Source organism: Ascochyta rabiei, chromosome 16 (genome assembly GCF_004011695.2).
Source record: "Ascochyta rabiei chromosome 16, complete sequence".
Classification (NCBI taxonomy): Eukaryota; Fungi; Ascomycota; class Dothideomycetes; order Pleosporales; family Didymellaceae; genus Ascochyta; species Ascochyta rabiei.
The window spans coordinates 532857-545209 of NC_082420.1; the positions used below are offsets into that span (position 1 = coordinate 532857).

At 51.1% G+C, this 12353-nt stretch overlaps 6 protein-coding genes across 8 annotated transcripts, besides 2 other annotated features; 3 read left to right on the forward strand and 3 right to left on the reverse strand.

Moving 5' to 3' along the window:
- Positions 1 to 434: 434 nt before the first annotated feature.
- Positions 435 to 899, forward strand: EKO05_0009089 (uncharacterized protein; the record flags this gene model as incomplete). Its single annotated transcript, XM_038941956.1, has 2 exons — positions 435 to 745; positions 803 to 899. 2 exons carry the CDS (start codon positions 435 to 437, stop codon positions 897 to 899), a joined length of 408 nt encoding a protein of 135 aa, XP_038795700.1.
- A 2-nt stretch (positions 900 to 901) lies between these two features.
- Positions 902 to 2315, reverse strand: EKO05_0009090 (Dolichyl-P-Man:Man(5)GlcNAc(2)-PP-dolichol alpha-1,3-mannosyltransferase; the record flags this gene model as incomplete). Its single annotated transcript, XM_038942160.1, has 4 exons — positions 902 to 1519; positions 1566 to 1844; positions 1892 to 2136; positions 2195 to 2315. 4 exons carry the CDS (start codon positions 2313 to 2315, stop codon positions 902 to 904), a joined length of 1263 nt encoding a protein of 420 aa, XP_038795701.1.
- Positions 2316 to 2708: 393 nt separating this feature from the next.
- Positions 2709 to 2748: a tandem repeat.
- A 5-nt stretch (positions 2749 to 2753) lies between these two features.
- On the reverse strand, positions 2754 to 3827 carry EKO05_0009091 (3'-5' exonuclease; the record flags this gene model as incomplete). Its single annotated transcript, XM_038946699.1, has 1 exon — positions 2754 to 3827. The coding sequence occupies one exon, from the start codon at positions 3825 to 3827 to the stop codon at positions 2754 to 2756; it is 1074 nt and encodes a 357-aa protein (XP_038795702.1).
- Positions 2760 to 2807: a tandem repeat.
- A 254-nt stretch (positions 3828 to 4081) lies between the features above and the next one.
- Positions 4082 to 5765, forward strand: EKO05_0009092 (Histone acetyltransferase; the record flags this gene model as incomplete). Of its 2 annotated transcripts, none has more annotated exons than XM_059637458.1 (3): positions 4082 to 4164; positions 4222 to 4303; positions 4368 to 5765. In XM_059637458.1, the coding sequence occupies 3 exons, from the start codon at positions 4082 to 4084 to the stop codon at positions 5763 to 5765; spliced, it is 1563 nt and encodes a 520-aa protein (XP_059493441.1). The 2 variants fall into 2 exon arrangements, with proteins under 2 accessions (XP_059493441.1, XP_038795703.1); XM_038941858.1 differs by having other exon boundaries at positions 4222 to 4249.
- Positions 5766 to 6074: 309 nt separating this feature from the next.
- EKO05_0009093 (uncharacterized protein) lies at positions 6075 to 6929 on the forward strand (the record flags this gene model as incomplete). Its single annotated transcript, XM_038941890.2, has 1 exon — positions 6075 to 6929. The coding sequence occupies one exon, from the start codon at positions 6075 to 6077 to the stop codon at positions 6927 to 6929; it is 855 nt and encodes a 284-aa protein (XP_038795704.2).
- A 2388-nt stretch (positions 6930 to 9317) lies between these two features.
- Positions 9318 to 12338, reverse strand: EKO05_0009094 (uncharacterized protein; the record flags this gene model as incomplete). Of its 2 annotated transcripts, none has more annotated exons than XM_059637459.1 (5): positions 9318 to 10222; positions 10272 to 10353; positions 10402 to 11830; positions 11915 to 11932; positions 11981 to 12338. In XM_059637459.1, 5 exons carry the CDS (start codon positions 12336 to 12338, stop codon positions 10145 to 10147), a joined length of 1965 nt encoding a protein of 654 aa, XP_059493442.1. The 2 variants fall into 2 exon arrangements, with proteins under 2 accessions (XP_059493442.1, XP_059493443.1); XM_059637460.1 differs by having other exon boundaries at positions 9318 to 9449; positions 9528 to 10353.
- Positions 12339 to 12353: the final 15 nt, after the last annotated feature.

The following is a 12353-nucleotide window of genomic DNA, read 5'->3' on the forward strand; positions in this document are numbered from 1 at the left end:
GGATACAGAGTGCTGCACTAGCAGAAAGGTTCCCTGGTGCGCGCTTTTACGGCGTCCCATTGAACCGACATCCATCCAGTGAGACAATCGATCATTGTTGCACGCTTGCAGTTCGTGAAGATCACGTGGATTGGGCGGTTTGTGACAGAGCCCATAATGTGTGTCCACGGCTTCAGCCATCGATGGTCACGCAAAGAGAAACCTAGCCGGCGAACATTTGACGCGTGAGAATGCAGCATCTACGAGATGTGAAGGGCGCAAGAAGGGCGCCAGAAAGGCGGTGGAAGCGTTTCCTGAACGGTGCGTAGAATGCGAAGTCGGTGTGGGGACAATTGCTCGGCCGCAACCGCGGCACCCCTCCAAAATTACTTCGGCCTCTTAACTCGGTTTCACGAGCGACACGCGTGTAAACTCGAAAATCCAACACCGTCAACATGGGCCGACCGAAGCGCAACGTACTCGCTACGATCGAAGACACTGTGACTCCACCTGATGTCCTACCAGAATCGCACCTCATCGCGCGCATCGTGAAAGCGGAGGGCAAGAACCTGTACAACGCCGAACTGCCAGGCGGAAAACCAATCCTTGCAGAGCTCGAAGCCAAGTTTCGCTCGACGGTGTGGATCAAGCGTGGGAGCTATGTGGTAGTGAACACGTCTTCGCTGGCAGACCGCGACAACAAGCTGGATGGAGAGATTGTGAACGTGGTGAGAGACGAGAAGGCGTGGAGGAAGATGTCATATTGGTATGTATGAACGATACGCATTCTGCGGTGACATGGTATATGTGCTGATTGAGTTAGGCCCAAAGAGTTCGTCAAGAAGCCAGCCTACGAGGATAGTGATGAGGAAGAGTCAACGGTTGGGAAGATGCCACCCTCTGATTCGGACGAGGAGTGAGCTCATTCTGCGTGCTCGTGCTCATCCTCAATGATGCCCTTTGTCGCCCCCGCAAACTCGTTCCGCGTACCCCACCACACGCCCGCTACGGTCACAGCCAGTACGCCGACCACGGTTGCCGAACTGATGGGTGTACTCGGGTACACGTTCCACGCCCATTCCTGCGCGCCCCAGAGTGCGTACTGCACAACAGGGTGAAACCCTGCTTTCCATAGCAGAAACGGCGTCGTCCACGCAACGTACGCGTAGAACTGGTAGTGCAGCGACCTCGCGCAAAGCATACCGATAGCCGTTGCTGTCAGAATGGTTGTCATGATGAATTCCGGTGTTATCCTCTTCGTCATGATGTCTTGGTCTCTGGGTTCCCGTGCAGGCATCAGAAGCTTGAGGAACTGGCGGGGTGTGCGCTTGGAAGGCTTGATCCAGCGCGTATAGGCGAAGAACAGAAGCAGGCCAGCATGGGCAGCCAGAAGGCTGAGAGCAAACGGTTTCGATAGGAACGTGTCTTCCGAGACGAAGCGCCAGTTGACGGTCCACTTGTAGAAGAATGCTCTGGTGAACTCAAAAGCTCGTCCAAAATAGCTGAAGCTTTGCTTCCTGAACGGATAACCAAAAAGAATCTGTAAGAATAAGTCAACGATCCACAATCTTCGTGATCCAACATACCGAGACCTGAAATATGATCATTGCCTGCGTCATTGCTTCTCTACTTCCCAGGGCCTGAATCATCAAGATACCCATGGCTGGCAATGGCAGCAACAAGCTCATCTTAACGTTCAAGCCCGTTGTGTAGAAGAAGCTACCAAGATGCCATTGATTGCGCTGGTAGCAGTAAATCGCAGCCCACAGGCCAAGAACAGCGAAGCAGTCATTAAAGCATCTCAACACAAAAATACTGTGGAGTCGCTTCGACAGAATAAGTAGAGGGAAGACATATGGTGGAACCTATCCTGATCAGCGTGACTTCAGACATGGGCATGGACATATTATACCTTTGCCTTTCGGTAACATTGGAAAACAATGGCAAGGGTGCCCAGATACACCAACGCGAAAATATACTGTGCCCTTTGTATGTCGCGGCCCTGGTCTGTGAGGCGATACAGTTGCTTGTAGATCCAGACGTGCGCGCCAGGGTATACCAACGGCCCTGTGCCGCCCACAATGTTCTTGTAATCTCTCTCTCCTTTCAAGTAGATTTCAATTTGTTGCATATATGCCATCCAGTCGATTTCGGTGTCTGCGACGGCATTAGTTGTGGGATCTCGTAGAACACGTGTTCTCGTGATGGCGCGTACAAGCAACTTTATCTATGATGATTCCGCAGAGCGCTGCATCTGCCACCAGAAGCAAGGGCGCTATCCATTTTGTGTTGCGAGGGTTGTAGGCTATATCGTAGGTCTGGCTGAGGAGCGACATGGCACCGAGAGTATTGTGGTGTTGATGTCCGGCTTAGCAGTGGTCATATAGAGAAGGCGCGATCACGTGTATAGGAGGTCTCGGGTTTCAAGACGGTAAGCACTCAAACCAGGAACCGTTTCAGGCAACAAATGTTTCGAGCGATGCTTGAACGGCTGTTTGAGAGCTGTCATTTGTGGATACAAGGCTCATACGCAAATTATTGTGTTACTGTGATTACGAATCCCCACATGATTGAAGTTGAAGTGATGCAAGATCCTACACATGATATATATCCACAAATAAGTTCAAGAACATGCCACGCAACAGCGTGGCTCACAGATGCAACCGCAGATAACACCAGTAAATGCAGGGTCGTATCCCGCTAGCTTTTCGGGGTATCCTTTAATACAAAACAGCCAATATCCAATATCAACACCCTTCAGCCAACAGCTTAAGCTAGTGCTTCTTCTTCTTCTTGCTCTTCTTCCTGTTCCTCTTCTTCTTCTCTTCAGCATCGCCATCAGCTTCGACCTCTGGCGCAGCTGTTGGCATCCTGACATTGCCATACTTCTGACGGATTTCCCTCTCGAACTCGTCCTTCTCAAGCCGGAACAGGGCCATTGTAGCTCTTGCGTCCTCAACTGAGCTATGCGCTCCAGTCTGAATCTCTACGCCAAGCAGTTTTTTCGCAAGCATTTTCAGCCCTGGTGTCCACCCGGCTTTTGTGGCCAATTGTCTGAACTTGGAAAACTTAGATGTATCGCGAATCAGGCGCTTGTCGTGCTTCAAGATCAACACGTCTAGGTCGTTCTTCACAGCGTGACCAACGAGTATGCGTCCTCCGAGCAGAATCTTAAGATCGCTGCGTACTTCTTCGAATGTACGTGCAACATCTTTGCGCAAATGCTTCGGTTCGATGCCGGAGACGGCTGTGCGGTAGTCGGTGACCTCGACCTTGGGAGGCATCTGTACGTAAGAGTCGTAGACTTGGTGACCATGATAATTGACTAGTGACACTCTTGCCAGCGCTGAGTCGCGGTTGGGTTCTGGGCCTACGCCTACCATTTCACAGTCAAGTGCGACGTATTTGCCAGGAAGCGCGGTCTCAGAGACGCCTTCGTTCTCGATGTCAGGAAAGTCGGGGTGTGGTGTAAGGACGTCCTCAGCGACTGCAGCATCCTTCTCCGATGTGACAAGGGGTGCATGCCTAAGCTGAGGTGTTGAAACACTACGAGAGAGATTCTTGATATTGTGCTGCTTGATCGATGCGCCGACAGACGCAGGTTCCTCCATCTTCTGTCGCTTTCTTGATATGGGTGACTTGTGCGTTGTAGTCTTCCCAGCTCCGTTCAAGGATTGTCGTGGCCCATTCGTAGGCCTATCTTTGGTCTTGAAAGATCGCTTGCGCTTCAGCGAGTTCTGCTCTTCGGTGGAAGTATGAGATTTCGAGGCATCCGAGGGTGCAGCGGGTTTTGAGGCTTGGAGTTTGGCCTGTAGCCTCTTCCAATTCGAACTGAGCTCTGGTGCCATATCGATGTCACCTGCGTGGCATAACGGTGTGAGACGTCGTCCTTTCACTGGTTATTTGACGCTGTTGCCGTTTGCAAGTCCCCGCTGAACTTTTGTTCCAATGGGCCGCACTAGCGCACGATTCTGCCGAATCAGCCGCGCAAAGGCGGTGGGACAGGCAACATCGACTGCAATACCATCAACCTCATCGCGGCACCACCAACCACCACACGATATAAAATCTGCAGCAATCGTTAGGCAGTTGTCGCATAGAAATGGCGCCTCGAGAGAACTCGCACGAGCCCTCTGGCACGCCTGTGCCGGTGGAAACGGGCTTTGCCACACTTGCACAGCTTAGGTACGTGCGACACTACTGTGCTAGGTATGGAGATGCATACTGATGGGTTGCGTCCAGGGTTGGCGTCAAAGCATGGGTCGAGAAAGTGAGTAGCAGCGGAACGAAGTTCGCGATGAGCGCCGAACGTGTCTCGTGGAACGTCAGAACTTCAAACATCTGAGCAATATATCCTGCTCGAGACGACGATGACTAACAGCTTGTAGGAAGGCGAAAAGCGCAAAGCTGAACTCCTCTCAATCCAAACCCGTCAGGGCCAGACCAAATTCTACGTGCATTATGAAGACTTCAACAAACGTCTCGATGAGTGGATCGCAGCGGATCGCATTGATCTATCACGAGAAGTCGAGTGGCCTGCGCCCGAAAAGCCTGACAAAAAGAAGAGCAATGCCTCTAAGACAGATAGAGCACCTTCTAAATCGGACCAGAAGAATTTAAAGCGATCACGAAGCAAGCTTGACCGCGAGATTTCTGGTACACCAGAATCAACATCCAGCAACATTCCTGGCAAGGCACAACGGCCTTCCAAGGCGAGCGGGAAAGAAAATCAAGAATTCCTCGTTACCAGTGAAGTCACAGATGGCACACCCAAGCCGGAAGATGAGGAGATGGACCTGGTGGACGTCCAAGATGCCGCCGCAGCAGCAAAAGCCGTGTCAGATCAGAACTACTCACGCGAAGACGAGATCGAGAAGTTGCGTACATCAGGCTCGATGACACAGAACCAAACCGAGATTTCTCGAGTGCGTAACCTGGAGAAAGTGCAGATGGGAAGGTTCGAGATCGAGCCGTGGTACTTCTCTCCATATCCTATCGATTTTGTGGACTCAGATGTCGTATACATCTGCGAATTCTGCCTCTCGTACTATGGCGAGCAGACACAGTTCGAACGCCACCGCGCAAAATGCACGCTACTGCACCCGCCTGGAAACGAGATTTACCGCGACGATTATGTTTCGTTCTTCGAAATCGATGGAAGACGGCAGCGAACGTGGTGTCGTAACCTCTGCTTGCTCTCAAAGCTTTTCCTGGACCACAAGACCCTCTACTACGACGTTGACCCCTTCCTGTTCTATTGCATGTGTACACGCGACGAGCATGGCTGTCATCTTGTCGGCTATTTTTCGAAAGAAAAGGAGTCTGCGGATGGTTACAATGTCGCCTGTATCCTGACTCTGCCACAATACCAACGGAAAGGGTTTGGTAAGCTGCTTATCGATTTCTCCTACATTCTCTCAAAACGCGAAGGCAAGCTCGGCTCACCTGAGAAGCCGCTGTCCGACTTGGGTCTGCTTGGATACCGTGCATATTGGCAGGAAATTATTGTGGACTTGCTTATGGATGGCCGAGTGGAAGCCAACATTGACGACCTCGGCGCTGCAACCGCAATGATGACGAACGACGTTCTACATACGCTGCAGAACCTGAACATGCTTCGCTACAGCAAGAACCAACATGTCGTCGTTTTGACCGATGCAGTGATAGAGCAGCGCGAACGACAGAAAGCAAAGGAGAAGCTGAAGGGCAAGAGGAGTCTTGATCCAGAACGACTTATTTGGAAACCACCGGTTTTCTCTGCCGCCAGTCGCACGTGGAATTGGTGATGTACATTGGGTCGTTGTGGGATTGAAATGGAGTGATGCGGCGCAGATGGTTGGGTTATGAATTGCTTTGATATACCCCAATTTCATGTTCACGATAAGATCTTATATTCCGATTCAAAGCAGACTACTTAAATCACTACGAGGCTACCGATGACTCATTTTGAATGCTTCAGTGTTTCCTAAACACTCATTGGAGACCGCAAGCTCATTTCTTCTTGCTGTCGAAGGAAACATCTGGTTGGGCCTGCAAGCGCTTATTCATTCCCACAACAGTAGTCTCACCACGGTTCACGGCTGACGTGAGCTTTGATGTTTTGCTCAGGGATTGAAAGTCAGCCTCGGACTCGAACATCAGACTTGTCATTCTTCTTCTGTTCAACAGCAACAAATGCAGTGAGAACTCCCACCATGCATTCCCTATGGCAGATTTCTGAATTGCTTGTTCACATCGTCTCTTTCCTGTCGGCAGACGATATCCAGGGCGCATTTCGCATCTCCCACCACTTCAGAACCACTCTCAAAGCCAATCTACCACCACAACTCCGTCCTCTACCTGACGGTCGTCGTAGATACCAATCCACTAGCCGAGTGTCACCACAAGAAGTACGCAACAAAGCCAAAGCCTACGTGTCCCAGGAAACCGCCACACCCAAACAACTAAAGATCGAAGACACCTACTACTATTGGCGTGAAAGCGCGCGAAGCCAAGTTCTCGACATCCTCTCACCTTGCCTACACCCCATACTCTCGAGGCACGTCACTCGTCTGATCGATGGCTATGAATCCTTGGCCGAAGGTGGAATGAGCATATGTCTCCAGACTGACAACTCATACCACAGTCTGTACGAACTCGTGCACGGCAAGCATCGAAGAGATCGCAACGGTCTTTTGGCTGTCGTGCCGCCCAAGTCGGTGACAGTATATTGCTTGGCCGGTGCCAGTTGGGATTTGTTGTATTCCAACGTCAGGTACAGGTCATATGGCGGTGTGGATCGGTTTTCTGTTACAGTGGAGAGGGAGGATGGTGTGAGATTGGGCGATATTCTGGATGAGCTGAGGGGGGCGCTCATTGTGGATGGCAGGAGTGGAGGATTAGGAGAGGACATCTTGCTTGTTTGGGTTCTAGATAGTAGCTGTGAGTGTGCCAGACTGCATGCTTGTTGAAGGAAAAAAAATTGTAGAAGAGACTTTGCATGCGTAGCGCTCTTCTCCGTATACCACAGCGCTGGTACAAGGAACATGAAGGACGCCTGCCTATGGAGACTTGAGATGATCTTCATCTCAAGGAAGAAGCCACGGTACGGAGGTGGGCCCTGCGGCGAGTAAAACATCCCGTGAAAGAATGAAGTGTGTTAGAGAGGGATCACATCATGACAGGATTTACGTGGTCCAAGAAGAAAGTAAGCGCAAAGGACAGCTGGGTTGAAGATAATGCGAACCCGAGGAAACGCAGACGTCATATCATCCCAGGCCAACTATCGGCACGGTTCGAGGTTGCTGTGATTTTAAGGACGGCCCGTAGGCATGTTGGCATTATGTTATTGAAACCAATCGCATCTAGATACTCAGACCAGCTAACGCAATCCGCTCGACTTTTAAGCAGAGATTTGCGCAATATCGTCTGACACTGGCTCCATCCCGAGAAGAAGCAGAGTGTAGGGAAGGCTTAGTGGCGCGTATCTAGTAGGGCCGCAGGCGAAAGTGCATCCTTTACGAAGCAGTCACTAGGCTTCTGCCCCAAGCCTGAGTATGCCAACTCTTTTTGTTTCAGGTGTTCCGGTATAACGTATGATTTGTATGAAATGAGTACCTATATCAGAGTTCCATATATGTCTTGGATTGATGCCCACGGAACTCCGCCGGTTAATTAGTCTGAATTCTATCGTGCTGTCCCAAAACGGCCGGAACTTGGTTCCGGAGATCCTTGACTTTCCCGAATCAATGCTTCTGTTGTGACCCATTGACCGAAAAGAGGCCCCTGGGAAACGAAGAGGATCCCGAGTTATGCAGATCAACCGCAGATCCATGGTGTCAACCGTCCCGCACAATTAGAGACGAGGCATACGCATGCTCCAGGATACCTAGAATGTCAGTCTCGCGTACGGATCCAGGCTCACACGTGGCGTATCGAAAACCCGGTTTCCATGGGCGTATTCCTTGGAATCGAAGTCAAACTTTGTTCTATCATGGCGGCTGAACCTATTACCACACGTCGCTAACCACAACATCTAGATGATTGCAGAAAATCCAAGGCCTAGTCGAGTCTCGATCATAGCGGTACAAAGTCCTCCGTATGGTGACATAGCTAGCGCGAAGTGCTGTTCACCCCGCATTGTCTTGCAAAGAGCTTCCTGATTACACACTCACTGTCCGCGCCCGATGATATGAGCGATGTCGGGCTGTGAGATTTTTCAATTTTCCATGAAAGATAGAGGTTACTCTTCCGTTCAGTCCGGAATTGTGACACGTGGTCGCTCGTCGATCCACTCAGTGAGTTGCACAGGCTTCATTACACGCTTGCGTACCAATACCGTGGAGTGGGCCGATCTGTTGCAAATTGATTCGCTGCTTTACTTCGAATGCAACTCGCAGCTCGTCTTACGTGGCGTTGGACCACTGACCTGAGATCGGACCGCCATTCCTGGAACGATTGCGCAGATCCAGACAGTCCTGATAATTGGTCGATGCGTATGTCAGTGTGACTGATTGACATAATCTCCAGCTTTGCCCCTGCGTACTGGTTGCTCGTCCTCTTTCTCCAGTCAACAGTAGTGACGGGAACTCGCTCTTGGTACAGTAATGCGCGACAAATGGTACCTTCGAGATAGAATCTGGATGCAGAAAGGTGCTGCGAACTTCTCCAGGGCATGTGAGATCACGCCATCATATGACCATGGCAGTAGATGGACGGAGACTTGCTACCAGTCCCCAAGTCTACTCTAGGCTCTACCGAGACGGCACTGCAGGGATTAATGTCGTCTTGACTGACCCATCCTGATGGTGTGAGAATGGCAGGACTGTCGTTCCTGAAAATCCCCATTGCGTGGCGATACAACCAGGTCGGACAGCGCTGCCGCACGCCCAAAGGCGTGTTCAACTTACCTATTCAAGGTGACCCTGCTTACGGAAAGGTGCTGTCAAGCAACGGACGAAGAAGGTTTCTCGGTCTGGATCATGATTCACCACCGGATAAAGAAGAAAGCTCTGACTTGCGCATGGCCGACGATAAGAGCGAGAACTATACCTACGCTCAAGCGTGCCAGATCATTATATCACGATGTAAAGTGAAAATCCACAGGTCGGGAAAGCATGTTCGCGCCGTAAGTCCGAGACTCAAGCTGATCAATAGCCAGCTGTGGTACCTCAATCAATGGTTGCGTGGCTAACAAACCCTGATCCTTGCGTTATGAGCTAGTTTCATGGTTCATGCATAGCCACTTCTTCATTTCACAGCGGAGAGAGCGAAGACAGAGCCGAAGATCGAGCGTCGAAGGATCTGAAAGGACTGTTGTTATGACGCACAGTTTTGATAGTTGTAGCTGTATACGATTTTCATAGGGCGAGCCCGGTCCCATCGCCCCACCGGTACAGGCTCAGCATTTCCCGGCGGCGCTCGACGGAGGCTTGCATGCCCCTGCCACGCATCTGCTGCAGGGCCGAGAGCATGATGTTTCGGAAGTTTCTCTGCGGTCACCCGGTTAGCACTTGTGACGCCAGTGTTGAGCTTGAAAAGATAGGTCCCATGCAGCTAGCACTACGTACCTGGTATTCCGTGTTCAAAGTGACAATGCAAGCTTCGTGCGCACGCACTATCACTTCACATGCGCGCACAATGTTGGGGTTCGCTTCTCCCTGCAGCTTGTCCGCGATTAGCAGGAGCAAGAAACTGCCCTGCAGAAGGTATATTCCGAAGAAGAACGGCATGAAGCTTAGGTCTGGGTCAAGTTCAAGTATCTCATTTAGTGCCTCAGCTGCGGAAACTGCGTGTCCGGTTGCTGTGACGAAACTCTGTGATGATATCCAAAGATCGTTGTCATCCAACAGTGAGATTGGATCCCACTTTCCGTTCAAGAGGACATGGAATGTATGCATAAGATATGTGCCATACGTCACTACAATCCTAGCGTGCATGACTGACTCCTGAGCCTTTGAGCTTGAGGGGCCAGATGATCGGACAGACGGCGTGCCTGGAGGAGCGGGGTCGTGTGTGTCAGCGTTGTTCTCCATGACAGTCCGCTGTTGCATCTCTAGGAGCGATCGGCCATACGCGTCCAGCCGCTGACTGATCTCCATTCCATATTCATCCCAGTTAGTCTTGGCACCAAATCTTGGGTGGTTTCTTGCGTGCGTGAGGTCCACGATTTCGCCAAGGATTGTCATCAATGGTAGGAAAAATTCGAAAATGGAGGAGTGACCGGTGCATTCGAAGGCAGGACCTCTTCGACGAAATGTGGGATCTGGTAATGATTGAGCGGAATCTTCGAAGAAGTCGCCAGATTGCCATACGTGATCGTCAAAGGGCTGCAGAAGACCTGCACACTCTACGTCTGTGAAGGAAAGTGGTCGATTGTAGCACAAAGCTAGGTGACTGCAACGCGGTTAGCACTTGAGTGTTGGTCACCAAACATTGACGCACCGATCCATGGTGTACAAGAGCCACCACATACGCCTGCACTCTTCGCGTTGCTCTTCTGTCGTCTCCAGGGTGGCATTGCGTTCATTGAAGTTGCCAGTAGCCTCCTCGTCGTACAGTTCGGGCGGCGGCGTCACAATTTCTTTACCCAGCCTCATTTCTCTAGCTAGTGACCACGCCGCGTTCCACCAACGTAGTGATACTGCCTTGTACTCGCTTGCCGAAGTCACTACGCCCAGATTGACATAGGTAGCGACGTCATCTAGGTTGCCAAAGTGCATGTCGAGACCAATACCCTCTTGCGAGACTTGTGGAGGCATTCCATAACTTCCCATGGTAACACCGTTAGCTATACCGGTGGTATTGTACATTGCAGACTCTGCATCGTATGTGCCTGGGGTCTGATGTACCAGTGGCTTGAGAAGTCCGATGGTAAGGTTGATCAGCTTCTCTGATATCTGACTTCTAGCTAAGGGCGAAGAGGCCAGATATGGTGATTCGCTGGTCAAACATCCGATCCAAAGCATGCTCGCTAACAGAGCTGGACTGCAAACTCGAGGATTATCCCTCCTCAGAAAGGAGTTTTTCCTGAAGACGTGGCCAAGGACGTAAGGAGAGACTGGCTGCATATATAATGATGATGAGCTCTCGAAATAAAGTTCCAAAAGATCGCATGCTAGTGAAAGAGGCAGAATATCTGTAAGGTAGGGGACCACTGGCTCAAGAACGGGGTATCGAAGGAGCTGCAAAGACTTCGGGTGGGTTCCACCGGAGTACAGCGTAGCTGACGGCGAGGGAAGCATCCAGGTCGGTGATCCAGACAAGGGCGAGTGAGCCACAAATTCCAGATGCGGCGGCGCATCGTCGTGAAGAGATTGTGCCATGAACGTGATTGAGGGATGACCCGAGTACTCCAAGGATTGGCCGTTGGAAGCAACAGTTGGATTCAAACTAGGTTGTATCATTGCGTTTGATGACTGGTATGAGAGTCCCTGCTGGAAGCCATGCATGGGCGTATATTCGTGATCGGGCAATTCGTGAGTCTGTATTCGAGGTGGCTGTGGGGGCTGTAGGTCATTTGCTGCTCGCATGACGTCTCCCGCGATAGATTCAATGGCTCCCAAGCTCATAGTGCGGCCTGTGTAGACCTGGATTGGTTTCCGGGCTCTGGTTGTTGCCAGACTGGCAGACCGACTGGGCACAAAAGACGTGGAAAAAGATGACTGATCCTCAGACAGTGTAGGACTCGCGTTTGGTGCTCGCTCAGAAGCGGTCTCTTGTGACTGTGGTGTTGCGATCGTTGAATCCTCACTTGTCTGTGTGACCTTGTCAGACGGTGCTGCCGCAGCAGCTTGTTGCTGGGCGAGTTCCTTCCTTGAAGCCTTGCCACGTTTCTTACGTTCACGCAAGTACGCACAAGTCAACCCGAATTCTGAAGTAGCATCAGCTTGCTGTTTCATATGTATTGGGCAAAGATAGCATGGAGATCAAAGACTCCAGTGTAGATGACGCTTACCTATACAGTGTGAGCAAGCTGTCTCGAGTTAGCTCAAGTCTATGGAACATTCTGAGGATACTGTACATTTCTGCCCATCGCACTTTGTCCTCAATTGATTACATTGATCGCACGCTCGGCTGATTCTGCGTCGAACAGGTCCTGACGTACGGCCTGATCGTTCGTGAAGCATCGTGCCTCGGTCGGTGCGGGGAGCTGCAGCTAATGGTCCGTCGGCGTACGGTACGCGATGAGGCTTACCCACGACATTGCCACTCAGAATAACACCCGGTCCTTGATGGAACTGCAGTCTCCCGTACTGCAAGGAGTTTGTTCGTGAAAGTCCAGAGTGTTGTGCGATCAAAACGTGATGTTGCTGATCGACGCTGTCCGGCGTGTGGAGAAGACTGAGCCCTGGCGGGTATTGATGGAGACTGGTGGACATATTGTTCCTAGCGCC